Raw genomic sequence first — 26541 nt, forward strand, 5'->3', positions numbered from 1 at the left:
TTGAGACGCGACGAAGCCGTTTCCTCTGATCTCATCTGTTCGTTCCTTTCAGTTATTTTTGGACGGAAAGTCTAAACTTTTTAAATCTAGTCAATGAAGTCTGCTCCAAATGTAGTAAATATTAAAACACAAAGCATTTTGTTATTGAATAGTTTAATATAAAACTTAATCGTCACTCCAGGCTGCAGCAATGAAGTTAAATATGTGCCACTGTCGACATCTGAACTCATTACAGAGACGAGACAACAACATATCTTCATACAGTCATTTTATAGTGTGTATAAAATACATTTACTTACATATAAACAGTCCTTACACACATGGATCTAACTTCTCAATACTCACCAGCACCGTGCAGCTTTGCTCAGTCAGTCTCAACTATTCAGTAACTTGAGTGAGCGCATGCTGGCAAATGAAGTCGATATCAGTCACGTTAGCAAACATCCGTCCAGAGCGCGGACGCGTTTTATTATTATTAGTCGTCGTCGTCGTCCTCCTCAGACGAGGAGCGGCTCATGCCGGTGCTGTCGTCGCGGTAACACCGAGCCAGCAGACGCAGCTCCTCCAGGGCCTCCTGGTAGTCGCCTATCTCGGGCCCCTGGGCGAGGAAGCTGGGGGCCACGCGGCGGATGTCGAAAGCGCTGGCGCCGCGGTGCAGCTCGGACAGAAAGGGTTCGAGGGCGGGCCCCGACTGGAGGGACGTCAAGACGGGTGCGGAGGCGACGGCGGGGGCCAGACCTGCAGAGAGAGAGAGAGAGATTATATTATCTCAAATGTTTAATATGAAGGAAATTTACTGAGCTCCAGAGAATAAAACGTTTCTTGGAGATGGAGACTCACAGCCAGACGGGGGCGGCGGGCTCTGCAGGAAACCTTGAGCACCGAGAGACTGGCTGAATATCTGAGGGAAAGGAGGCGTCAGCTTACTGGGAGCAGACACCAGCTGCAGAGCCCTGAGGGGGGAGAGGACGAGGAGACGTTTACACCTTAACATAAGCTCTGGTGGAGCATCACTTCATTTTATACTATAGTTGAGGAGAAATAAGTGCATACGTGTCATTCTGTATGGTTGCGAATGACAAATAAGAATCGTAGTATAAAATAAAAGCCAGAGACTCACAGAGGAGACGTAGGATAGAAAGATGCGATGTAGGAAGCCAGGACGTCCTCCCCGCTGTGGAGACTGTGCAGAGGAGTCGGTGGTTTAGTCCCCGGAGCCAGAGAGCTGGTGTGAAGGAGAGTTATGGTTTCACATTAAGGAATAGTTCGTGGTTGGTTGTTGTCGAGCAGTTTCTACTAGTTACAATTAATTCATTATTAAAACGTGGACTTTTCTAATTTTTGAATTACTTTTCACCACAATTAAAACGAATGTTGTCTTTTTTTTTTGTTAAAGTACAGTATTAATTAGAAAGTTTTAATAGAAAATGTAACAGAAGAACCTAAAAACGTGCAAATCTTTACTATTTAGTGGTACGAATAATTACTATAAATATGAAATTTATACACACAAATAAAATAGAAACAAAGGAAATACAAGCACTGGAATTTGGCTTGTTCATGCTTAATTAATCCACCAAAGTCCTGCTGGGAAACGTTTGGACCTGGTATTTATGTGGATGTTACTTAGACATGGAGCACCCACCTACACCAGACCAGACCCCCACCCGATAGCAAGAAACAGTTTCAGAGGCTTAAAGAGAGACCTCCACAATATTAGGAAGGTGGTCATAATGTTATGCCTGATCGGTGTACATGTGAAATATGAACTATGGATTCAGTCTATTTGCTTTGCATTTGACTCAGTGAAATCAGGTTTTTTTTTTTTAAAAGTCTCCCCCTGGACGTAAAATAAGGTTTTGATTCCACGAACAGTAACAAAAAAAAAAAAGTTTCCTTCTTAAAAATGTGTGAAATCCAACATTTTTCCCGATTAAATTCCGACCTGAGTAACTTCTCTCCCTCGAGGCCTCTGAACGTCGCCCACTGGCCGTAGCATCGTCCGTCCCCCGGTTCGGAGCAAGCCGACAACGGTTTCCAGGGCAACGCATCGGCGCACGAGCTCAGGGCGTCGGGCAGGGAGGCGCCGTGCATCATGGGAAAGGGGACGGCGCCGTAAGCGGCCACCACCTTTAAGGATTTAAATCAATTAGGACAAGCTTCTCTGCAGAGGATTTAACGTCAGGCTCAAGCAGCAGCAGCAGCAGCAGCTCCACGTTACCTTCCTCCCCGAGACGGCCAGCGTGTCCGCCACCTGCCACATGGGGACGCTGTTGCTCCTCAACCTGTACGGGACAGTCAGGGCGTCCAGGGCCAAGGCCAAGACGGAGCTGGAGTGGTACCACAGCGAGGGCTGGCACAGAGGAAGATACGGATATGGATTAGAAGGAAAATGACAATATTCCAGTTCATCTTAAAATGTCTTTAAATAACACGTTAAATTAATCCTTCATCAGGATTAATCTGATTTAAATCTGATTAAACCACCTCTGGCAACACATTTCAGGATTCAAACTTTCCAAATAAAGCTGTTGCTTTAAGAATAAAAGTGTAAAAACAACATCAACTACTACTGATTAGACGAGAAACCTCCATCTTTGATCGGTCACATGACGTTTTCACTGATCTACGAATGTCACACGTCTGTAAAACGGCCGTTCAGATTAAAAGTAGTGGTTCGTGTAAACATCAGATTGTAAAAGAAAAGATGTAAACAGATGACCTGAAACCTTCAATGGGAATGAGAAAAAAGTCTCCATGTAAACCAGCTCAAGTTAGTTTATCTTTGAAGCAGCTGAAAAAGGAGGAACAGAAATGTTTTTTTTTTTAAGAAAAAAATAGATAAAAAGTTGTTTCAAGTTGTTTTGTTGAGTGTGTATTTGTTCTCCTCTTTCTTGAGTCTGTTTGCTCATTCCAAATGAAACGCGATTAATCTAGATTAAAAATAACCGATATTTAATCGCGATTAATCTAAATTAATCCACAGCTAAATTTAGTCACTTGACGGCACCAGTTTAAATCAAAGTTATAATTTAAGACTTTGTTTTGTAAGTCTGAGCATGTAGTTTAGTTTGTTTAAATGTCAAAATAAAGCTGTGAAAATGTACATTTTCAGGATTTATACCGTGATTAATAGAAGACACAGTCATACACAAGCCTCCTGAGCTTCGTTTTATCTGCATCAGCTGAAAACATCAGACTGTAAACGCCCCACAGTCAAATCCTGCCACTCAGAATCTGATAATAAGCGAGTCTGGCTACAGTCGCCCAGTGTAAAGGTCTTACATTGTAACTGAGGTGGGTGAACGCGGTGGGACTGGACGGTCGTCTTCCCAGTCCACCCCGCAGGGTCAACGGGCAGAAGAAGGAGCTGTGATTGGCCATGTGGACCGTCCCTAACGCGCAGTTCAACACGTGGTACAAGTCCTTCACGGGAGTCTGTCCCAACAAAATGCAAGTACAGAAGACCATTTAGAAAACGTCCGATTTAAGAGAAAGCAGAGAGAAAACGCTTTAAGGCTACTCACTGAATCAGGGTGACTGACGGGAGCTGACCCAAAGGTTAGGATGCCTCTGCCGCCGTAAGAGTCCTGCAGCATCTCTGTGACCTTTGACCCCAGACCTGCGAATCCATCAGCCAGGTCGCAGAAAACCTGGAAACCCTGAGAGAGGAACAGACAGACAGACAGGATGTAGCATTACAACCTTTTCTTCTTCTGTTTATTGGCGGCTGGTTAGCATCAAAGCTGTCTTTATCACCCTGTGTTAAATGTTCAGGTTCACACTTTTGTATCCCTGCAGATGTACCTGAAGGTAATCGCACTCCTCCACAAAGAAGTGCAGCCTGTCCTCCAGCTCCTCGAGCACCGAGCCCTGCAGCAGAGACTCTCCCTGGCCGAAAGCCTCCAGACGATCCGCCTCCCTGAACGGCCACAAAACACAAGCACTCAGGTCAACTCCAACCTGGACGTTTCTATTAATTTTAATATTTAAAGAATAAAACTAATGTCCAGGGGTTGTACTTGAAGGAGAGAGGTATTACAGAAGGAAGGCAGTAGTAGCACATCCTAAAAATAATAACCTAGATAGATTACATGCTGTCTGGGATTCAAACTTCAGCACAGCATCTATTCAGCCATCACTACTGTATGTGATCAACATTATTAATGGAAACTAAAGGACAGATCCTTAATTTCTGTAAATTCTCTGTAAATTTCTCCTTTAAATATAGTGAATGTGACAGACTTCAATGTTAATCCCTCGCAGACTCATCAGTGTTAATCATCTGGGGATAATCTGTGTGTAAAGGGTGACATCTAGTGGTGGAGCTCTGCCACTGTCACCACAGATTTAATTTGGTGATTAAACTGTACAATCATTTTGGAGGCTGTAGTTTGTGTTTAAACTGGACTGAATCAGCTGACTAAAACAGGGTTACCAAAAATAATGGAAACACGTGTTAATACAGAACTGCAGCCTTTCAAAATGGAAACAGTTGAATCAACAGCTCTCTGTTATTTTAAACTAATAGTAGATTATGCATGTGACATCACAGCAAGCAGAGTCTCCATGGTTACGGCCACTGAGCCACAAAAAGTTGACAATTGAACGTGGAGTTAGCATCTTTTATTTAGCTACATTTATCATTAACTGAAATGAACTTAAACTAATTTAAACTAACTGAAACTGAAGCTAATCCACACTAGTTCGTATGGATCATTGTTGAGTCAAGTTGTGATTAGTTCGCTTGGTAGTAGCGTGTTTCTGCTTTAGTATTTCTGGCTGCTTCTCCATCTCTACAATTTTTGAACTGACTGTTTTGGATCAATATTGAATCCGTAAAGTTAACTGAGGTTGGGTTTGGAGACACAGACATTTGTGCGACTCGTGTTTCAGTCGCCATTGTTGAAAGTAAAGCAGGAAGTGGAAACAAAAATTAGCTGGCAAAAAAGACACAGCGCCAACTAGTGTTTTGGTGGAGTTGTTGCACCGTGAGCCAAGAATTAATGTCTCACGCTGCCGTTGGCTACGTTCATAAGTTACTGCTTCATGTACTATAAAAGTAAACTTAGTGCAGGACTGTTCTAGTAAAATACATTAATTTTCACTATTTAATAAATATAAATGATGCCGTGTCTCTGCTCTACCCGTGGTGGTTGTACTGGTGGATGACGGAGATGGTGCGCGGGTGCAGGTGGATCCTGAGGAAGTCGGACCAGACCTCGACGCTGCCCTCCAGCCTGTAGCCCCTTTGGATTCGATCCAGGCGACTGTTCACCGTGTCCACACTCACCGAGGCCGCTGCTGGGAGACGTTTCAGAGAAGGTTGATGCAGATTTTCTGACACAGGATCTTGGGATTTTTGCGTAAAAGGTCTAAAGCAGGTTTTACCTGAGCACTGAGGCTTAGAGCTGGAGGAAAAATCTACCTCTGCGAGTATTTCCCCATTCTAGAGATAAAAAACAAAAACAAAGACAGATGTTTTTATTTTTGTATTTTACAGCATTTCTTAACACTTCTTTTACACCGTCTTTAATGTGATGCTTTCCATCGCATTAAAATACTTCAGATACTCACATCAAACTTGTCCAGATCTTCCAGAAAGGAGTTCTTTTCCGGAGGACTTTCTTTGTGCATCATGAGGCTTCCCTCCCTGGGACACGGAGAACATCTTCATTTCACACAGACCCTCTTAAAACAGGAAAACATGTCTCTCTATGTTTCTATTGTAGTTGGAAAGAAACATGTAATAACAGTAATAATAAATTGATTTGAAGTGAACTGACAGAAAAGAAAAGTGGGCTGCCGCTTGTGTAGCGCCCGGAGCAATTTTGGGGGTTACATTGCTTCCTCAAGGCACGTAAGCCATGTCAGGCAAAGTTTATGTTAGGAGCAAGAAAATTTGAGTGGAAGGATTTGAGCCACTTTGATTTAGGGCTAAATTGTGATGCTTAGAAAACTGGGTCAGAGCTGCATGACGAAGCGTTCCTGATCTGCAATGAACTACCAACAGGCAGTTTTGTTGCTTATTTGGGGGCTTAATAGGACCAGATTTCCTTGGGGTTACGCCTGATCTGCAACATTTTTCAGCTGTTGATCAAAGTAACGTCCCCTTTAATGTCAGCGTCCAGGTTTCCGAGTAAAACGTTGAAATCATAACAAGATCATCAGTGTTATTCATGTCACAGGTTGGTGGTTTTAATGTTGTGGCTGTTGTTGTGTATGTGAAACGTCTCTCATTTACCATGTGACAGCAGACGTGTCTTTGCCTGCGTCGTACAGACTTCCCTCCTTCCGCAGAGTCCGAAGACTTCCTGTCGCGTAGAAACCATGTTACTGTATGAAATTACCTCCACAACTAACTGAATAAATAAATAATAAATAAACCTCCCACGTGAACAGAAACAAGGAACTATTTCAAAGTAGGGCAGGGCAGTATGACCAAAAATCACAGTAGTTTTTCCAAAATTATGACGGTATCAAGGTATATTACGGTATTTTTTTCCATATATAATCACATGTTCACATCCTTTTCTACTGGTTGACAGAGGAATTCATGCAGTAAACTGAATAAGGATGGACTATTGTACTGTCACGATGAGTAAATATTGTAGAATAATCCCACACTAGTAGTAAAACAGGTTTGCATGGCCACGTGTTAGCACTGACTGCTGATGTGAAAAATCTGGGGACATTTACACCTCAGAGATAAATAAATAAATAAATGAATTAAATGTTACCAAGATTAAATGATGAAACGAGGACAACTACGGTTTCATTTATTTTGACATATTTATTCACATTATTTAAACTGCTATGTCTGTATTGTCAATAGCAGTGCGACCAACTACCGTAATAACTGTAGTCCACGTGCAACACTTTTATTTTTTTTGTTAATAAAAAGCTAAAATTGGGGACATTTTCAGGTTAAAGCTATATCTGGGGGAAAATGGTCTGGTCTGAAACAGTGTCTCATGGCGCAGCGTTACGAACAGTGTAATCAAATACACCAGTTTGCTGGTATTTAATATTTAAAATTCATATCATAAAGAAAAAAATGGCGGTATTCAGTATGAACCGCCCAGTTCTACTTCAAAGCATTAACAATGATGGAAGAAGTTACCTTTGAGATCCATTGCGATGAGTCGTGGTGTGTAGGTGACGTGTCCGCCCAGAGTCTCTCCTTCACGAAACACGACATCGCTCTGGATCTCACCCAGAGGCGACTCCGCATCGTACGATAAAGACGCATCCTGAAAACAAAGTGAAGAGTGTCTGTGGTGTTTATGAGGTTAAAGTGATACAAAGAGCAGAAACCAATTCAGCTATAATTAATCTGATAACATCAACCGATATTAAGAGAGATACTTGAGAACATTGTTTGTTTCACAGACAACAACTTTCATCCAAATCTACTGATGAATAACTCAAGGGATTCATGATACGTAGAAGATGTGCGCTGCTGACTTTCATGTTGGGCAGCTTTGTTTTCTAGTTCTTCTTTCAATTATAGAAAAGTTTACACGATTAAAATAAACTTTCAGATTCCTCAAAAGCAGAATAACAGTTACTAAGGTATTTATTTATTTTAGACAAATGTCAGAATCAAAAATATTTAATCTCCAGAATGTGAAATAAATCAAATAAAGGAAATTAACATGTAAATCCAAAGGGCTGTGCAAAAAAAAAAAGTTAAATAAAATTTAAAGCAAAAATAAAATAAAATAAATAAACATTTGTCAAGAGAATACACAATAAAAATAGAACATATTAAGCTTAAACTCAAGTCAGCACATGTTATCATTTAATTAGGTTAGAAAATCAAATTAATATTGAAATTTTCTCCTAATTATTATTAATATTATTGTTGTTATAAGTCATCCACAAAAAACTCCATGAATTCAATCAACTCCATGGTTCAAGTTATGACACTTGAACCATTTTAATCATTAGTCAAACATTAACATAATCCGGTTTACCTCCTTACATCTGGTATTTGTTTTCATTGCTGTGTTATATTTAAGATTATATACTACTATTATCATTATATATTTAAAATTTAAAACGTTCTTATGGGTATTCTGAGTCCATGCTAGCTGGATGGTTGCACATGCATTTCTAAATTTAAAATAAATAAATAAAAAATAAATAAATTAGCTCCACACCTGCTGCAGCTGGATGCTGCAGGGACAAAGGTGCTGACTGAGACTGCAACACAATGATGTCAGGTCCGCATTTACATTTAGGTCTGCATTTGCATTTTTGCACTGTCTGCATCCTCAAATCTTTTTTGTTTCTTGTGAATATATATACATCTTATTTGTAATTTGCTCGCTTGTAATATATACTTCATTTTTTCCATAGATAGTCCACCAATGTGTGCACTGTTTGTGTGAGTGTTGAATGTTTCTGTACCGCTGCTGCTAACAACGTGAATTTCCACATATTAGGATAAATAAAGGCATTATCTTACCTTACTTTACCTTATCTGATATCAGTTAAAATATTAGTGATGAATCTGTAATAACGGGGCTTTATGACCACAGACAGGCTATGAGGCAGCTTTTAGCACCATAAACCTGTTTGCTAACGCTAACCTTTACGTTTTAACTCCTGTGTGTCAGATTAATTATAATAACTATAATAAGTTTGTATAAATGAGCAAAAAAACAGGCGTTCATGCTGCGGCCAGCACTGGCTAACGTGTGGTCCCCGAAGTTTGACAACACATGCCAAAGCTAACTAGCTTAGCATTAGCTCCGCTCACCTGTAAATTCCACCAGTGAGTCCCGACAAAGTTTGAATAGTGTCCCAGCTGAAGAGTGACGACTTCTCTGCAAAGGCCGCTCATCGTGACGGGCGTCAATAAGGGGGACAAGACATTAAACCCACTTCTTTAAGCATGATGTGATGATGAGCATGTTTGGTACCGAGAGACTAACTAACTAACTTGGAGCGGCAGACGGCTGCCTCTCATTGGCTGAACGAAAAAGTGCGAGGAAATATGATTGGATGCTGAGATGACGTAAGTAGTGGTAGTTTGGTTTCACCGTGCCGCTGACAACAAAAAGAAAAACAACCAAACATGTGTTAATAAAACTCCTAAACAAGTGTTGGCCAGGAGATTGATCGCATTTAACTGGAAAAAAATATATATAATACAAAAATAAAAACGTAAAAAATTAAATTAAATTAAATTAAATTAAATTAAATTAAATTAAATTAAATTAAATTAAATTAAATTAAATTAAATTAAATTAAATTAAATACTCTTATTCAGGTGAGGACATAACGTACGACGATTCTCAATTATCCAAATCATTGTATGCATAAACTAACAATCCTAAACTAGCTGGACATGAATTTTCAAACTAGAGCCTAGAGTTGGTTCTCTAAAAACCTGAAGTGCTGAAAACTCTTCAAGAAGAACTCAAGCAAGTCTGATTGTTGTAGTCCTGTTTTATTTATTTATTGGAAATAATAGATAGATAGATAGACAGACAGACAGACAGACAGACAGACAGACAGATAGATAGATAGATAGATAGATAGATATGTATAGATATATATAGATTTATATTAATAAATGAAGTTACAAGCATTTTAACTAACATCAGGATTTTATTAACTCAAAATAAATTATTTATATGTGTTTTTAAATAAAATGAAAACCTTCTTGAAGGTAATCAGACCTTTGATTTCATAGCATGTTAACAAAAATATAATTTTAATATGTTCATCATTTTCTATGCACTGATTTATAAGACCAGCACACAGTGATGTAGCTCTTTTGTATAACAGATAAATAAAGTGCAGCAGCTAAGGAGCATCTGCCGTGTGATTCTGGTTTATTAAAGCAGTGAGAATAAAAGAACAAAATTTAATAATCCCAGCATAAGGGTTATGTTGAAGTTTTAACATAGTGTTTCACCATCAGTGTTGAAAATGTGTATATAAATATTTTATGTTTTTATGTTTCAAAATTAAACTACATTTTAACTTTAGATGCAATGAGAGCAATGAGTTGAATGTGCTGTGAGATTCAAAGAAAACAACCATGACAAGAGGTTTAGGACAGATTATTGAGGACCAGTGTTTTTATTGATGACTTTCGTCAAACCATTCACAAAGAAGCAGCTTTAGTTTAGGTAGTGATGAATAACAAAGCCGTCCAGACTGATTATGGGCTTTACATGGTGAACATGGAGACGTAAGGCTGAAACCAGGTGCGGAGATGCTCCATCTTCCCCTGCATGGTGGTGCGGAAGTCCTCGGCGGTGTCCTCCATGCGGTCTTTGATGTCCTCGGCTGTGGTCTGGATCTTGTTCTTCATGTTCTCCATCTGGGTCCTCAGCAGGTCGTTCAGGGTGGTGATCTTGGCCTGGGCGTTGTCGCGCACCTGAGCGAAGTACGGGTTGACACGTGACCTCACGTCCTCCATGTTGTCTGAGGCACGGGTCTGCAGCTCCTCGATGTAGTCCGCAATGTTTCTGAGACAGAAACAGAGATGTTTAGAGTTGGAGCTCACAGAAGATCTGTCATAGTGTAATAAAATAAATGAAAACAAAAAAAACCCACCTCTTGATCTCCTGGGTGTCCTTCTGGAGGCGTTTCTTCATCTTGCGGGTGTAGGCTGAGACCCTGGTCCTGACGTCGTCAGCGTTCTGCTCCATCATGGTCTGAAGCTCCTGGCTGTACTTGTCCATCTGGTCCCGGGCCTCTGTCATGTGGTCGCGGAGTTTGTCGACCAGGGGCTGCAGGTCATTGCCCAGACGCTCGGCGGCATCTTTGGCGTAGGGGGCCAGCTTGGTCTGCATGTCGTCCTTGTAGATGGTGAGCTCGGCCATGCTGTCCTGGATCAGGGTGCTGTTGAGTGGATGAGTTCAGTTTTACTCATATTTTTGAGGACTGGGGCAAAGAAAACCAAGATATACACTGTATATACAAAGTTAAAATAAAGCCAGCTGGAACAACATTGTTCCTGCTTTCAACACAGGTTGAAATATTCATTCATTTTATTTCATACATGTGCAGCAGTAGGGTGACGTCAACATCTTCTGTCTCAATTTATTCCTCTACTAAAATATGTTGCATTGCATGTTAATAACGTGTATTTAAAGAAATTTAAATTTGTGGGGGAAAATTAAAATATATATATATATATATATATATAACAAATGTCTAATCAACCAAAGATTTTGCAGCCTCTGCTGTTTTCCTCTGTTATATACTGAAACTATGCTGATATCAACACATATTAGATCAAAGGCCGACAAAGATCCAATAAATGATTAAAGTAATAAAAGACGGTGAGGTGGACTCAAGATAAGACTAAGCTCTGGACGTCTCTCTCCTCCCTGAAACCTGTTTATCAAACTCTGAACACTAAAGAAAGGTCACATAACCCACATTCTTGTTGTATTAAGTTTATATAAAGAAGGTGGAGAACTAATTTATCATCATTGAGTTTAACGAGTCATAATGTAATTTATAATCTAGTATTTTCTTCTGGACAAGTGCTTTTATATATTTAATACTTTAAATACATAAACGTATTCATAGATTGCTGCATGCCTCTTTTACTTCTGAACAGTTTGGTGGTCTTAATCTGCAAAGTTGCTCATTGTGGCTCTCACATAAATATAGTTTAATAAAATGTACAACATTTCAGTGTTTAATTAAATGATGCAAAAGTTTGAACTGTGCAGGAGCCTTATTAAACATATAATATATTCAGAGTATTATAAATAAAAGCAGAAAATTGCCAGATATTATCGTCTCTGATGTCGGAGTCTGCTGTCACATGCACGTCAGAGTAAATAAACCGGTTTGATCGTCTGGTTCCACAGTGAACCGGTTTACTCACTCCAGCTCTCTGCTGATCTGGGAGCCCTTGATTTTCTGCACAGTCTCGTCGACCCTCTCGTTCAGGGCGGTGAAATAGTCCTTAAACTTCTCGACTGTGTCTTCCCAGGACTCCCTCCATTCGTCCAGGGGGATAGTTCTGGCATGGCAGCCTGGTTTGGTGGGAGACAAAAGCAGACGGAAAGAGACGCTTTGAATCGGTTTCTGAACATTATAGGTTTCTCTTCAGACCAGCCTTAAAAGAGGACTCAGATCATATCGTCGTTTAAGTGTGGTTGCCAGATTTTCAAAAAGTTATTGGATTGTTTTTTTTTTTTTTTTTTTTTTTTAAAAAAAAACCTTTGACTTCCACACTAAGAAATACGATTAATCACGATTAAATATCATTCATTTTTAATCTATATTAATATCGTGCACTGCAAACTGAGTATTTTGACATATCATGATTAAAATGTTCACATGATTGTACAGATTCATTATCTTCCAAATTAAATGACTAGCAATGGTTACAAAATGAGAAAATAATACAAAATAAATAAATAAAAATAAAATGCCGTCATCTTTAGGAGATTCTAGGCCTATTCTTTATATTATACTGCGCATATATGAATTTTATTTTTTACTTATGTTATAATGTTATTTTATTCTATTTGTATTTTTCACTCATCTTTTTTTGTTTGGTTTTCAACTCACCTGAGATGACTGCCAGGACTGCGAGGACTAGTGCAAACACCTTCATGATGACCACGGACAAGTACACCTGCAATATTTTATAATAAAGAGACTTTAAATTAACTTTTCCATTCACATTTATTCAAATCAGATTCTCTACGAAGTTAGAAACGAACAATTCCCATGGTGGTTTTAATGGAGGCAGCTTTAAAAAAACAAAAACAAACAGAATATGAATTAACAGGCTGCGTCTTACCTCTGTGATGAGACCTGTGACGTCTGTGACTGTGACCCAGCTCCTCTCTCGGTATTTATACGGTCCAGGTGTCACAGATGCGATCCGATAAATGTCTGGAGGAGGATCGCTGACCTGCGTCCGAAGTTCCCACCTGGAGCTGCGTTGTTGTCATCTTTTATTGCTGTGTGTGTTGTTTTGGCTCCACGTAGCACGCTGAAAGTACAAAACGCAGGGACACCTCAGAGGACTGGAATCACCCCGGAGAACCCACATCAACCCCAATCTTTTCATGCGTGGGTGAGAGGGGGTGGGGGACTTTAAATTGAGTAATTTGTGATTGTGTGGCAGCAGCTTCAGATAATGAGAGAAAACTGTGGTTTGTACCACGTCCTCTCCGGTCACAGCGCTGATTGATAACACAACAGGGAAAAGGACAAAAGTCACTTTTACATGATGTCACCGTCCAACAGATCTGGTTCAGAGTCTGCTTTAACGACAGCAGGTTTCATTCATACGGCTTTATGAGGTGAGAACCCCCCCCCCCCCCCCCCCCCCCCCCCCGAGACAGCGACCTCTAACACAGATCAGTACATATCTTTACCATCTACAGACGTACAGGTTCAAATGTTAATAATAAAAAGAAGAGCATATTAAGGACATGAAAGACACCAGAGCTGCTTTACGAGGAAGGAATATTCCCCTGACCCAGACAAATCAGATAAATGATAGATGATTAACAGAGTACATTGTGTCTAGCCTCTATAAATTAATGTAATCGATACAGAATGAGTGTGACAAACAAACATGATTATAGGTCGTTTTATTTTGAAAGGTTACTCTTCAAACAGGTTGGCATGACCTTATGTACAGTACATTGTCCTTAAAATTTAGCAGGTTATGATTTAATTCAATTATGAATTTGTTTTTTGTGTACAAATAATGATTATTCAATTATTATTTCTTCTGGGGCAGAGCAGCAACTGAAAACCCAACCAGCAGGTTAGCAACCAACAAGAAGACACCAGCTAACTAGCTTAGCCAACAGTAGCAGGTAAGAAGTGATGGGACATGCAACTACACTTTAACCAACACTCCCCCCCACCCTCTGCCAAGATCAGAAGTAAAACACTAGAAGACAGCAGCTAACTAGCCTAGCCACCAGCAGTAAGCAGCATGTGATACATCACTGGGGTTTTCAAGTGGGCAAAACATATTTTATTCTTGTACTTCTGCATCACACCCACAGACCTGAGAGCCTGTGTGAGGCCATTGTGAGAAACCAGGGTTACACTTTTAATTAACTGACCTTACGTTGGAGAAACATTTTCTTTTGTAGTTTTGTTCTCATGAAAAGCCAGTCTATCGTGTCCATGATTCAGTTTATGCAGTAAAAGGAAAACATCCAAGAGGGTGAACATGTTTTAAAGACACTGGGCTTCAATCAAACGTCACTTATTCTCTATCACTCATGGCAAACGTTCACTTCCAGATGAAACAGAAAAGTAAAATAAATTAACTTTTTTTATGCTACACCAACACGTCAGGACAGTGCGCACACAACTTTATTTGTCTTCTCTTACCTGCACACACACCTCGAATTGTCCCACCGTAAAAAACAAATAAGGTCGTAACTCAAACTATTCTATAAGAGGGTTGAGATATTAACAGAAAGTAGAAATAATAAACATGCAAATAAAGTGAAATGAAGAAAATAATTAAGAAATAAAGTCCTAAAACAATAATTAAATGCACAGCATAAATTATACCAATAAAAACGCATCCTTAAAATAATCCCAAACTAACGTGTGACATAAACAAAGGTTACAAATTTATTTAATGTAAAACAGTTGCATTTGTATTGACCTCCTTCAAGTCAGCATTAAGTAGATGCAACTCGGCTCATGTGAGATGTTTCAGAGATAAAGTTCAGAGGAGGGAAAGTCTTCTAGAGGAAGATCAAAGAGGAGGTAGAGAAGGAGGACATGAAGGTAGACGAAGAAGAAAAAGCTTCTTCCTAAGGATGAGGGTTAACTCAACTTCTCTCTGGTGTGACAAATTATCTTTTAGACTGAAGTCTGGGCTTCACACCAAAGATATAGTGCCCAGTAGGGCTACAGAGGGTTAAGTAAAGAGGCAGCGAGGCAACACAGAAAGAATACGTCTGGTAGATGACGAGTGTCACTCATGAAACCAAAGCTACAGGACAAATAAAGTGGTCTCAACAAAACTAGTCGCTGCAATACAATAATGTTCTGGTGCACCTTTACTCTTGCGAATCCAGCTTTTAATTTAAAAGGCTGAAGAAGTCTGGCTTTAATCTCGTTTCTCAAAGTTGGACAGTAACAGCCACAAACCTTCTGAGATGTTTATGAACCTTTATTTGCATATTCATTTTCAAACACCAACAAAAAAAAGTCCAAAAATTCAAAGAAGCTTTTTTTTATTTAACACACTTTAGAGGTAACCAGTAACACAGAGGACAAACCAGTGACAAGTCACTGACAAAAACATGGAAAATGAGGTATTGCACTTGTTTTTCTGTCCCATAACTCCATTTACTGTGTCAGTTTAGAGAAGGACTTCCACAGAGATTGTAGCTGCTCCTGCAGGTCCTGAGCGCTGGAGTCCAGCTTGGCCTTCAGCTCCTCCCCGTATGGAGCCAGTTTCTCCTGGATCTCCTGGCTCTTCTGCACCAGCTGGGCCTCGAAGGTCTTGGTCAGGGGGATCATGCTCTGCTGAAAGTCCTCCAGGCTCTGCTCCATCCTCTGCTTCATCTCCTCGGTGTAGGGAACCATCTGGGCCTGCATCTGGGCCACGCTCTGATCCAGCTGAACCTTCAGCTCCTGGCTCTTCTGCAGCACCAAGGCCTTCAGGGCCTCCGGGTCCATGGCCTCGGCGTAGGGGGCGGCGTCTCCGCTCAGCCCGGACACTTTGCTCTGGAGTTCGGCCACCAGCTCCTCGGCGTAGGGCTGCAGGCTGGCTCCCACCGCCGACAGATCCTTCTCCAGACGAGCCTTCAGCTGCTCCGTCTGCTGGGAGAACTTAGTCAGGAGGTCCCGGGTGACGGGGGCGGCCTGAGCGCGCAGGTTGTCGGTGAACCTGTTCACGACGTCGGTGCTGGTTGCGATGAAGATGCTGCAGAGGACAGGACCCAGGATTGTCATTATGCATGCATCATTTTTGAGCTAAAAACTAAAAAAAATCAAGCAAGAAAAGCGCACTCAGAGATCACTGAGAGTCCTTACTTCACTTCCTTTCCCAGCTCCGACTCTCTGATCTGCTCCAGGGAGCCCTCGGCGGTCTGCGTCGCCCTGGCAACGTAGTCCCAGAAAGCATCTTTCACCATGTCGACCTGTTGTTTGGGCTGGCTCTGCCACACGATGTTGGCATTACAGCCGGCTGAGAGATCAGAGGGGGGAAGAACTTTAATGTTTGCAACGATTGCTTCTCGTTTTAGGTTAAATTATCAATTAATTCATTCATTAATTGATCATCATAGTTGCAAAATCCTCCTCACCGGTGAAGACTGCCAGGGCGAGCACCACGAGGACCTTCATGACTGAAACGGCTGCAGAGAGGAAACAACATTAATGCCTTTGTGGTTGTTTCTAAGTCAGGAGAAGTGAAATAGACGTGTCTTACCTGTGGTTGAACACTGTGGGTGTGGGCTCTCTCTCATGCCTGAGTATATATAGGCAGAGGAGTCGTACGGAGGAGACAGAGGAGTAAAGTCCAGCTGTGAGTGCCGTGCTGTCACCACTGCCTCCACATCACAACCGGCCAAAGACACATGAGTCAGGGACTATTTAGGGACATTTTTCTGTTATTGACGCCATTCTATGTGTAGTTTGTCTGTTTGAGATGCTTTCTAACTCAATCAAGATTAAATTTTACCTCATGTTTAATCATAAAAAGCCCTATGACACTATATGGGCTGCATATTATTAATAACGTGACAGGTTTTAATAAAAAAGAAACAATGAAATTTAAGTTTGAAATGACACCAACCCCCCCCAAAAAAAACTAAACACTCAAACTAAAATTAAAGAAAAGACACATTTTTTATCATTTAGATTAAACATGTATCAGCTATGTGGAGATAGGACTATGTTAAATGAGCATTTCAGTGTGTTGTGACATTTTATTGATTACTCCACAGTGACTTCATGATTGATTTCACTCCAGTGACAAACCCGGTCAGCGAGGTGTGAGCAGGACTTTGAGCCGGTCCATCCGACCTGTAAACGGAAAGAAGAACATTTTCTCTGTGCAACAAACTGATAAGATAAGAAGTAAACATCCCGCTGTTTTCTGGTGACGAACTTGGTGACGAGGTGACGAGGTGACGAGGTTTCGCAGAAGCTAAAAGTAGTAGATGAAGTTAAACACGTTCCCAACGAACAGATGATTTAACCAAACAGAAAACGTACCGAGACAGAACTCACATCTTATGTTGCTTTAGGCTCGTGCGAAAAGCGTGAAACAAATACTTCACTTCGTTAAGTTCGGCCCACGACGCCTCAAGAAGGTGATAGGTCCTCACATATCCCAACAACACGTTTGGTCCTGTAGATCAAAAAATGTCTGATTTCAATTTATGTGCAGCCAGGAGAAGGATGTAGGATGTAGGATGTGAGGTCAGGATGGTGTAGGGGAAAGGTTTTCAAAGATATTTGCAAATTCAACCTGTTTTAGGGCAACTCTGCGTCTCAAACAGACGTGTTACTTCAGACACTCCCACGCCACCAAAACCTTTCCCGTGTTCTGACACTTTCTCTTCTAAAATTAAATTTTATCCATTTTAAGTGGCAACTGACTCATTCACAGACTATGTTTTATTATTTAAACAACTATTTCACACTTTAAATTCCACTCAGGAGACACTGTGTTGTTCCCACCTTTTTTCAGCTTTTTTCACCCATCACCTTAAAGTGAGACTTATAGTTTTGATCTGACAACCTCTTTAATACTGGTGAGTTTACCTGAGAAACAAAAAAATAGGATATGATGCTGTTATGTGTCCAGAAAATGATTTGTGCGACTTGTACTTTACTTTATTCAGCAGCTGCTCCACGGGATGAAGTTTCGGATTCGCTTGTCCCCAATTATGATTCACAGGATGACACTCATGTAATGACGTGGAGTGACAATGGTGACTAGAGTCTGTCCAGCGGGGCAGCGACGGACGGACTTTAGCCTCCAGGACGACTATAAAAACCTGAGAACAGCCGAGAGCACGACACACGTCTTCAGACACGGTGACACGAGGAGAAACCAGCTGCATCTGCAAGGTAAAACATCTTCCTTTCTCAAAGCGTCGTCTCTAAAGTCAGATTTTTTTATTTTTTTTTTAAACTAAACGTTCATTTTATTTATCCCGACAGCAATTAAGGCCCAATCATGAAGGTACTCGCAGTTCTCGCTCTTTTCTCTGGTGAGTTCATTTTTCCTTTTTGGATTTTTGGATTTAAAATCTGCTTTAGACGTGGAAATTTAGTGGAAACTAATCCGCTTGCTTCGTCCACAGTTTGCAACGCAAACCTCTTGTGGCAGGAGCCGCCCAAGAGCAACATGGAGATGGTGAAAGATGCTTTCTGGGACTACGTTGCCAAGGCGACGCAGACCGCCGAGGAGTCCCTGAAGCAGATCAGGGAGTCTGAGATGGGACAGCAAGTCAAGTAAGAGCTGATAACAGAACGACTTTAGAAATATGAGGAAAAGTTTTAGTGTAATACCTGATTTATTTACTCTTTTTTATTTTTTTTAAAGTGTGAAGATCTCCCAGAGCGCCGACACAGTCACTCAGTACGTGGAGGCTCTGCGCACTCAGGCCGGCCCCCTCACCCAGGACTACATGGCCCAGTTCTCCCAGCAGACGGAGCAGCTGAAGGCTCGTCTGGAGAAGGACCTGGACGCCGCGAGCGCCAGCCTGCAGCCCTACGCCCAGGAGCTGGTGGCCAGCCTCCAGAGCAAGGTGGAGGAGCTGAAGAAGGAGTCCGCCCCCTACGCCGAGGCCATGGACCCGGAGGCCCTGAAGGCCCTGATGCTGCAGAAGAGCCAGGAGCTGAAGGTTCAGCTGGATCAGAGCGTGGCCCAGATGCAGGCCCAGATGGTTCCCTACACCGAGGAGATGAAGCAGAAGATGGAGCAGAGCCTGGAGGACTTTCAGCAGACCATGATCCCCCTGACCAAGACCTTCGAGGCCCAGCTGGTGCAGAAGAGCCAGGAGATCCAGGAGAGACTGGCTCCATACGGGGAGGAGCTGAGGGCCAAGATGGACTCCAGCGCTCAGGACCTGCAGGCTCAGCTGACTGCTCTGTGGGAGTCCTTCACCAAGATCGCCCAGTAAACAAACCTTGGCATCCACACAATTAATATTTATTTTAATCTCTTTATTTTGTTAAAGAAAAACTTCTGAATGTCTTTTGTCTTGAATACTTGCACAAATAAAGCTTGAAGTGAACACAAAGAACTTGTTTACGGTCTAATGATTCATTATTTGCAGAAGATCAGCTCAAAAAATATTTTATTAACAGTCTCGAACAATTAAATTTATGTAGTTTCATTCTTGCTTTGGTTAAAAATTTAAAATAAATCAACTAGTGGAGAAGTAGAAGAGGCTTTTCATGTCCCTCATATATGATGTGTACGTTTTTCCCACTTTCCATCAATTTTACATACAATTATGTCAGTTTTGTAGTTTAATCTCCATTAATAATATGTGTGACTATATCTGGGATCAATTCACACCATCAATGAAAAGACAACAACACAGCTATTGTTTTTTTTGTAAGAAATGGTATTTATCAGTTCCCAAGAGGTATATACAGGTTCATATATACGGTTCCTTATGTTTGCAACATAAAAAAAAAAGGCAATGAATCAAGTGATGGACTGAGAACATGACATACATTATAGTACAGTACACTCCTTTTTCTAACCGCTGGTAAACTTGTCTGTAACCAATAAATCACTGTTAAACAATCAAATGATTTCATTCACTGCACACCGAGACACTTTACAGTAAAAAAAAAAAAAAAAAAAAAAAGTAAAGAGGAAAAGAAGAAAGAAAAAACAACAGGAATAAAATTCAAACAAAAGAACATAAACGTGACAGGCACTGAATTAAAGGATGGACATAAAGAGCGCTGCGTCGTCTTCTAATGTGTCGCCTATTGTTTTCGTGTCGAGAGTCCGCGGCCGGTTAATATCCGGCCGATCCCGTTCGTTAAAGATCATTCAGGGGATTCATATCTTGAGATTTAAATTATTAGCATCTATTCACCACATGATGAAAAAATAAACAAATAACAGTCGAATCTACCGACAAAACAGACGGACTGAGGTGATGGGGCCACCGGCAGAGTGACACAGTCTGTTCGTCCAGAGCTGGACCGTGACCCGGGGACCGGTCGGCCCGACGGTCGGTCGGTCGGTCCGATGGTCGGTCTAACCGATGGTGACGCCGAAGCCGCACTGGAACTTGTTCTTGCGGTGGTTGAGGAAGGAGCAGAGGACGAGGGAGAGCGGCAGCGGCAGGAGCTTCTTTTCTAACGTCGCACCGACGACCCAGTTACTGTCTACTGAACCTGGAGGAGGAAGAGTTTATTTCTTGAATGAATATGATTTAAATTGTCCCCATTTCTTCATTTCATCCTGATAACGTTTTACTTTTTTTATTTATTTTTAATCTGTAGCTGTTAATGTCCCCAGATTTCCACATCAGTGGTCAGTGCTAACTCATGCAAACCTGTTTTACCACTAGTGTCAGATTATTCTACAGTATTTACTAATCATCACAGTAAAATAGTCCATTCTACTGCATTAATTCCTCTCTCAACCAGTAGAAAATGTTGTGAACATGGGATTATACATGAAAAAAAATGAAAAATACTGTGATACCGTCAGGATTTTGAAAAATATCGTGATATACATATTTGGTCATCACCCACATAAATGAACCTTTGGCTTGGCATATTTCTCTAACTCTGCACTCTGCTTGTTATGTTTGTTCGTTATTGTTTCACTGGAAGTCTGTTAAATATGCTCCTATCTCCCAGTGGCTCAAAGATGTGAAGTTTCTTTTTAAAACTTGTGAAAATTACATCCACTTTAAAAGGATGTACAGTCAAATTTTTCCACAAATGGCTATTTCTTCAATAAATGAGAGGTACTACCCGACTGAATGTGTGCCTGTTATTGTTGTACCTTTTTTTTTTATTGCATAAATAACCAGTAATACGTGTGTTGGTCATGATGAGCTGAGTGGGCGCACAAGTAACCAGAGCAACAGATTCGCGTCATACCTTTAAACTGTAAATTAGCTTTAGGCACATCTAGCTGGTAGCCAAACGACACACTGGTGTCCTGCATGCGCGCACTGGCCTCGAACTCCACGCCGACCTGCAACTGTTGACGAGCAGAGACAGAAAATATGATGAGATGTCAGAGTAAGTCACGTTTAAATCACCTTTTTTTGTCTGTTTAAAAGCTGAAGAATTCAGCTCCAGGACACTTTAAATAACCTCCTGAGACCCTGCGTCCTCATATGGGGACATTAAGTTTTAGGTTTGTGGCACCATTTAAACTTTTATCCTCATATAATTTCAGCTGATTCATTCCACAGTCGATTGCTAAACCAAACTGGAAAAGGTACAAAACCATCAGACTTTACAGTTGATTCTTGTTTATTCATGTTTATGAACTTTTCTTGATTAATATGACATGCAAATTTTATCAGTAGTAACGAGCTATAACTCCACTAATTAGCAAGTACTCAAGTGAGGACATTGGGACTTCATTATTTGCAAATTTGTTACATATTGGTGACTTTATTATAATACTGAGTAAAATAATCCCCGTGTCCACACATGAGGACATAGATTTTACCCCAAAAAAAAAATACACTCCTTTCTAATTCTTAGGTCCTACTAATCCCAAATAAAGATAAATAGAGAAATTAAAAATGCATCCCAAACACAAGCTCAGGTCTCAGGAGGTAAACACACAAACCTGAGACGAACAAGAGATTTAAAGGACAAAGTCGTTACCTGATCGTTGGCTTTGTGGTAGTACGACGCATGAGCTCCTGCTGCGCCGAGCGTCAACGTGGCGATGTAGTTATTGCCTGTACCGATGTGAGGAGGAGGAGGAGGAGAAGTAAATATGTGTGACATTTTTGCTTCAGACTGAACACACAGTCTTTAAACTGCGTCTCACCCGTGTATCTGCCAACTAAAGACATCACTGTGCCCTCCTCTCCTGGCCTGCGGTGGTAAACCAGCTCCCCTCCCAGAGCCAGGGCCGGCGTTATGGACTGGAGGTAGTGTGTGACCACGATACCTGACAGGTGAGACAATCAGAGGAGATCAGACACAGATACGAGCATTTGACATTTGAGACACACTGGAGACAAACCGACTGATGAACCCACCAGAGCCGACGAGGACGTCTGGATTTCCAAGTGTGACCGTCGCGGTGAAATCTTTTCCCCTGAACTCGGCGTCTCCTTGCCAGTTCACAAACTTTTGTTGTTGCGTCTGCGGATGCGACACGTTTTTAACAACAGTGCACAGTGACGGAAATCAGTTAAAAAAAACAAACAAAAAAACAAATGTTAGAAGATTTACCTGGAAGGCCACTTTGGATCGTATTCTGCTGGTGACCTGGTGGATGATCTGGGCGTTGAGGCTGCCGCTGTTGTCGATGTCTCCCACCATGACGGGAAAAAACTGCAAACGACAAGATGGGAGCTTTTACATCACAGGTCGAAGCAAATGAAGGGTGCTGACGTCTTTCAGGTGAGATTCACATACCTCCGCTGGTCCAGTCTGCTTCAGTCCAACATACGTGGCGCCGAACCTGTAGGTGGAATCTCCAGTGGTGCTCAGCAGCACGTTGTGATTAACCTGTACACAAACAATTTAAAGATGGAGGAGGAGAACGTCTGGATTTATGGATTTATTTATTCACACTGAAACTTTTCTACTGTGCTTTTCAGTAACTAGAAGCTCAGTAGATGTTTTCCAGGTTAAAATCTTAACCCTCCTAACTACACTTTTTATCCTTGGCGTCAATTTAACTCTTACTTTATGTTTCTTTGTTGACTAACTAATTAGTTCTTCAAGTAAAAACAATTCCCCACACATATCCATCCACATTACCTGTTACATGACTACAGAGAAATAAGCAGATCATCATAAATCCTGACTGACTCAAATTGGAAATATTATGTTAAAGTGGCTTTATATCTTTTCTAAGTGCATATTCTTGTTACCTATAACATTTGGTATGAAAAACTATTATCAATGATAATAATATATATTATATTGGGGCCAATGTCCCCATCAAATTAGGACAAATCATTAAATATGACTGGACTTTAAACACATTTTGGATTAAATATTTAGTAAAAAAATGTTGTTACTCATGTATTTAGAGAAGGTAAACATTCAATGGGGTCAAATTGACTCCAAAGAGAACAGTTATCTGAGCTGTAAAGATGTTTATTGGTTTAGTCGTGTTGTTTAATGTGTTTAAAGGAGCTTAACTGACCTGGAAGTGGTTGCTAAGGCCCTTGTTGACGACTAGCCTGACACCTTCCATCTGCATAGGAAAAACCTCTGAGGACAAAAAAACAAACACTGATGTAAAACCGGCATCTCCTCCCACTTTGAATCAACGGTTATTTTTGCTCCCGTCACCTTTGCATTTGCGATGACACTCGTCAAAGGCGCCCGGATTCGGCAAAGAGCTTTCCGCCTCGTCCTGCTGCTGCCCGGAGGCAGCCGGCGCCAAGACTGAAGAAACCGGGGGCATCCCGAAGCCCGGCGGCACCGTCAGCCCGGGGGCAGCCGCCCCGCCGGGGGCCGAGGGTGGTGGTGGGTTGGGGGAGCTGGCAGCCAAAACACTGCCCATTCTGAGCAGCCAGGAAGGAAACAAAGTAAGAGTAAGTGAGTCAGTTAAAACAAAGACAGGGCTGCCACAAGCCGAGTTATTTTTAAGTGTATCAGCATAGGAGGGAAAAATTAGCGATAAGATTAGCCTTATCCCACAGTGGATATGTAGATATGATCTAGAAACAGTATGTAAATACTGATAATCAGAAGCACAGAACAATTTAACAGGCAAATTTTTGGGAGCTGCAAGAGAGATTTAACACGAAAAGAACAAGATATTCAAATTGTTTTCCAAATCAAAACCTGCAGCACAAAGAAAAGTCACAAAAATCTAATTTAAGACATTAAATTAGAGCCGATTCGATCTTCTTTTCTTTCTTTTGATCTTCAAATCACTCTGTACTTGGCTGGGTATGTAGCATCTGCACATCGCACCAATTACAGCCCACACAAATTTGTAATTTTCTTCACTAGGTGGGTTCTTTAGCTAACAATTAAAATCAAACTCATTTTTTTGCAGCTCCACTTGCAGTAAAAATGACAAAATCCCCAATTCAGCGTTCACCTTGTGAAAGGAGTCAGAACCACAGCCCCAGGTGCCTGTACCACTACACACCACGAGGGAGTCGACTGACAACACACAGAGATGTTTGCACAGCTACAGGGTTGATTGTGTGGGGGTTAAACACACAGTGCACCGACAATGTAGCGTCGCATCCATTAGTTTGTGTCTGATAGACTCATTAAAGGATGTGAGACCTGCAAATTTGTGGCACTTTCACTTCATTGAGAACCAAATCAGATGCATGCGAGACACACCACAAAACCCAATACTGACCCCACTGACAGGATTATGGAAACAAATTTAAAACAAGATGGCAGCAAAACCCTGGAGCTATTATTTAGGTTGTTCTCTTAAGAGTTTGTAAAGCAAATGAAGACATTAACAACATGTCAACCTATTACTGAGTCACCATGTGTGGAATTGGTGTGTGTCCCTTTAACCTTTCACACTGCTCCTACTCATTCATTGGAAGTTAAGAGCATTAGCAGAGAAGACAGGCCGGTTCATTTCAAATACCAATGGCGCTACGTGGAGATTGTAATTTATCACGAGTAAATGGCGACGATCTGCTGGTTTCTCGTTTCGCTGTTGCTAATATTTTGAATGAAATCTGCTCCAGCATGACTCGTTAGACGAGCTAGCTCCTGAGCTAGCCTGCTGGGTAGCTTCCCGGCTTCCAAAAACACGCATCTGCTGCTAACGGCGGACAAAGAAAGCGCAGTGTGTAAGAAGATAATGCGCCAAAAAGAAGCAGCAAACATGCAAACTCACATCCATTAAAATGTCACGTTATACACAGCGTACAGCTAACGAAGGCTACTCACGTTGTGGTTTCCAGAGGACGATGCAGGCGGAAGTTGCCCGCAGTCGCACCAGCGAAGAAGACGCGAGTGTCCCGCCCATTTCCTCAGAACGCGCTGTGATTGGATGTGACACCGCGGGGCTGATAAATGATTGGCGGAGTCACCTGTCAATCACATTCTGACGTCTGGAGAAGCTGAGGCCGGGCTTCACGTTGATGATGTAAGGCTCATAGTCACGCATCATTGGTTAATAGAGGTGAGCTCGGCATAAGAGGGGCGGGCCGCGGGATTCCGAGGCTTCTGATTGGCGGAGACGTTTCACGTGGGTTTAGGGGGCGGGGCTAGAGAAAAATAAAGAAACGGCTTCAAGGTCAAACGGCTTACGGAACAGTATTAGGAGGGGGCACCGCACGAGGGGGGAAATGGTAGATTTGTTTTTTCATCAGGCACTTCGAGAAAAACTGTTTGAAAAATGTTGACAAAAAAAAGGCAAAATGTAAAGAAAATAGTCAAAATACAAAGTAGAGAAACAAGTTAAAACGTTGAGAATAAAGTCGAAATACAATATTGAGCAAAAAGTTGAAATGTTGAGAAAAATATTGAGATATAAAATATATTTCCCTTTATATTATATCGACAAAAAGTAGAGAAAATAGTCGGAATACAATATCTAGAAAAATCGAAAAGTCGTGAACAAAGTCGAAATGTAATGTTGAGAAAAAAATCGAAATGTTACAAAAAATGACAAAATGTCAAGAAAACTGTTGAAATATAATGTTGAGAAACAAGTGGCAGCACATGTGATTATTACAAAATGTTGAGCAGGTAGTTAGATGAAGTGGTGAAACTATATTTTGGACTATAGAAGACTATTTGGGCCACCGCTATTTATTAATTTATTTCTTTTTTTATATTTACTGCTTGTAGTAGCTTAAAGAGAAGGTATTTCTTTGTTCCTAAAGTCGAGTCCAGAATATAGTTTTGTTGACTTTATTCTCAAAGTGTGTGAGAAAAAACTACTGTATATAACAGTTTATATATTTGTAGCAGCCACTCAACGTCTTACACTTCATTTAAAATAAAGGTGTTCTTTTTTATTTGATACTTTATAATAATAAACCACTGGTTATATTTCATACAGGAGGATATTTTACCATAGTTTAAAGTTTAAAAGTGGGAAATCAAACAGCCGACAACAAAGTAAAGTTCAGGACAAATTTATTGTATTTTAAAGCCCCTGCTTGTATTTTCCATGTTACAACAGTGGAGGAGAGAGTTACTGACACAAGTCGCTGGAAAACCTCGTGCGTCTCTGATGCATTGTGTAGGGAAAAACAAACAAAAGCATTAAAACATCACAATGTTTTGCATCCAAATCAAAATTCTCACCAAGTTGTTTTTTTTTTTTTTAATGCTGTTGGCATCAAAAAGGGAAAAAAAAAATAAAATAAAAAATGTATTGGACAATGGAGGAAGGAAAATACACCAAATCAAGCCCAA

The 26541-nt window shown here is 41.0% G+C and overlaps 5 protein-coding genes across 8 annotated transcripts; 1 reads left to right on the plus strand and 4 right to left on the minus strand.

Moving 5' to 3' along the window:
• Positions 1 to 136: 136 nt before the first annotated feature.
• msto1 (misato mitochondrial distribution and morphology regulator 1) lies at positions 137 to 8958 on the minus strand. Of its 2 annotated transcripts, none has more exons than XM_047604587.1 (14): positions 8768 to 8958; positions 7124 to 7253; positions 6245 to 6314; positions 5578 to 5653; positions 5392 to 5449; positions 5148 to 5301; positions 3808 to 3922; positions 3528 to 3662; positions 3286 to 3438; positions 2222 to 2353; positions 1946 to 2130; positions 1121 to 1225; positions 841 to 953; positions 137 to 738 (listed from the first exon to the last, which is right to left on the minus strand). In XM_047604587.1, exons 1-14 carry the CDS (start codon positions 8849 to 8851, stop codon positions 476 to 478), a joined length of 1773 nt encoding a protein of 590 aa, XP_047460543.1. In that variant the 5' UTR covers positions 8852 to 8958; the 3' UTR covers positions 137 to 475. The 2 variants fall into 2 exon arrangements, with proteins under 2 accessions (XP_047460543.1, XP_047460542.1); XM_047604586.1 differs by having other exon boundaries at positions 5148 to 5304.
• Positions 8959 to 10068: 1110 nt separating this feature from the next.
• apoea (apolipoprotein Ea) lies at positions 10069 to 12888 on the minus strand. The gene is made up of 5 exons (XM_047605997.1): positions 12794 to 12888; positions 12559 to 12625; positions 11867 to 12017; positions 10579 to 10866; positions 10069 to 10490 (listed from the first exon to the last, which is right to left on the minus strand). The coding sequence occupies exons 2-5, from the start codon at positions 12602 to 12604 to the stop codon at positions 10190 to 10192; spliced, it is 786 nt and encodes a 261-aa protein (XP_047461953.1). The 5' UTR covers positions 12605 to 12625; positions 12794 to 12888; the 3' UTR covers positions 10069 to 10189.
• A 2245-nt stretch (positions 12889 to 15133) lies between these two features.
• Positions 15134 to 16469, minus strand: LOC125020567 (apolipoprotein A-I-like). Its single transcript, XM_047605996.1, has 4 exons — positions 16418 to 16469; positions 16293 to 16343; positions 16021 to 16174; positions 15134 to 15910 (listed from the first exon to the last, which is right to left on the minus strand). Exons 1-4 carry the CDS (start codon positions 16452 to 16454, stop codon positions 15331 to 15333), a joined length of 822 nt encoding a protein of 273 aa, XP_047461952.1. The 5' UTR covers positions 16455 to 16469; the 3' UTR covers positions 15134 to 15330.
• A 1489-nt stretch (positions 16470 to 17958) lies between these two features.
• On the plus strand, positions 17959 to 19244 carry LOC125020570 (apolipoprotein A-IV-like). 2 transcript variants are annotated; one of them, XM_047605998.1, is made up of 4 exons: positions 17959 to 18066; positions 18160 to 18209; positions 18303 to 18453; positions 18545 to 19244. In XM_047605998.1, the coding sequence occupies exons 2-4, from the start codon at positions 18176 to 18178 to the stop codon at positions 19122 to 19124; spliced, it is 765 nt and encodes a 254-aa protein (XP_047461954.1). In that variant the 5' UTR covers positions 17959 to 18066; positions 18160 to 18175; the 3' UTR covers positions 19125 to 19244. The 2 variants fall into 2 exon arrangements, with proteins under 2 accessions (XP_047461954.1, XP_047461955.1); XM_047605999.1 differs by having other exon boundaries at positions 17996 to 18066; positions 18154 to 18209.
• A 389-nt stretch (positions 19245 to 19633) lies between these two features.
• tomm40l (translocase of outer mitochondrial membrane 40 homolog, like) lies at positions 19634 to 25198 on the minus strand. Of its 2 annotated transcripts, none has more exons than XM_047605994.1 (10): positions 25063 to 25198; positions 23479 to 23693; positions 23330 to 23397; positions 22591 to 22683; positions 22405 to 22506; positions 22209 to 22314; positions 21995 to 22117; positions 21826 to 21902; positions 21082 to 21184; positions 19634 to 20364 (listed from the first exon to the last, which is right to left on the minus strand). In XM_047605994.1, the coding sequence occupies exons 2-10, from the start codon at positions 23690 to 23692 to the stop codon at positions 20225 to 20227; spliced, it is 1026 nt and encodes a 341-aa protein (XP_047461950.1). In that variant the 5' UTR covers position 23693; positions 25063 to 25198; the 3' UTR covers positions 19634 to 20224. The 2 variants fall into 2 exon arrangements, with proteins under 2 accessions (XP_047461950.1, XP_047461951.1); XM_047605995.1 differs by having other exon boundaries at positions 25010 to 25068.
• Positions 25199 to 26541: the final 1343 nt, after the last annotated feature.

The sequence above is a fragment of the Mugil cephalus genome, chromosome 14, assembly GCF_022458985.1.
Source record: "Mugil cephalus isolate CIBA_MC_2020 chromosome 14, CIBA_Mcephalus_1.1, whole genome shotgun sequence".
NCBI lineage: Eukaryota > Metazoa > Chordata > Actinopteri > Mugiliformes > Mugilidae > Mugil > Mugil cephalus.

What these genes read in the sequence shown, in the direction of transcription:
- msto1 (XM_047604586.1), bottom strand. Translation starts at nt 8,851, where the DNA reads ATGAGCGGCCTTTGCAGAGAAGTCGTCACTCTTCAGCTGGGACACTAT. An exon ending in CATCGCAATGGATCTCAAAG is followed by an intron (nt 6,315 to 7,123) that starts GTAACTTCTTCC and finishes TCTACGCGACAG; the next exon opens with GAAGTCTTCGGACTCTGCGG. An exon ending in AGGAGTGCGATTACCTTCAG is followed by an intron (nt 3,663 to 3,807) that starts GTACATCTGCAG and finishes TTCCTCTCTCAG; the next exon opens with GGTTTCCAGGTTTTCTGCGA.
- apoea (XM_047605997.1), bottom strand. Translation starts at nt 12,604, where the DNA reads ATGAAGGTGTTTGCACTAGTCCTCGCAGTCCTGGCAGTCATCTCAG. An exon ending in CAGATCAGCAGAGAGCTGGA is followed by an intron (nt 10,867 to 11,866) that starts GTGAGTAAACCG and finishes TCCACTCAACAG; the next exon opens with CACCCTGATCCAGGACAGCA. An exon ending in GACACCCAGGAGATCAAGAG is followed by an intron (nt 10,491 to 10,578) that starts GTGGGTTTTTTT and finishes TTTCTGTCTCAG; the next exon opens with AAACATTGCGGACTACATCG.
- LOC125020567 (XM_047605996.1), bottom strand. Translation starts at nt 16,454, where the DNA reads ATGAGAGAGAGCCCACACCCACAGTGTTCAACCACAG. An exon ending in CGCCCTGGCAGTCTTCACCG is followed by an intron (nt 16,175 to 16,292) that starts GTGAGGAGGATT and finishes CTGATCTCTCAG; the next exon opens with CCGGCTGTAATGCCAACATC. An exon ending in GAGCTGGGAAAGGAAGTGAA is followed by an intron (nt 15,911 to 16,020) that starts GTAAGGACTCTC and finishes TGTCCTCTGCAG; the next exon opens with CATCTTCATCGCAACCAGCA.
- LOC125020570 (XM_047605998.1), top strand. Translation starts at nt 18,176, where the DNA reads ATGAAGGTACTCGCAGTTCTCGCTCTTTTCTCTG. An exon ending in AGTTCTCGCTCTTTTCTCTG is followed by an intron (nt 18,210 to 18,302) that starts GTGAGTTCATTT and finishes CTTCGTCCACAG; the next exon opens with TTTGCAACGCAAACCTCTTG. An exon ending in GAGATGGGACAGCAAGTCAA is followed by an intron (nt 18,454 to 18,544) that starts GTAAGAGCTGAT and finishes TTTTTTTTAAAG; the next exon opens with TGTGAAGATCTCCCAGAGCG.
- tomm40l (XM_047605994.1), bottom strand. Translation starts at nt 23,692, where the DNA reads ATGGGCAGTGTTTTGGCTGCCAGCTCCCCCAACCCACCACCACCCTCG. An exon ending in GTGTCATCGCAAATGCAAAG is followed by an intron (nt 23,398 to 23,478) that starts GTGACGGGAGCA and finishes TTTTGTCCTCAG; the next exon opens with AGGTTTTTCCTATGCAGATG. An exon ending in AGCTAATTTACAGTTTAAAG is followed by an intron (nt 20,365 to 21,081) that starts GTATGACGCGAA and finishes TTCCTCCTCCAG; the next exon opens with GTTCAGTAGACAGTAACTGG.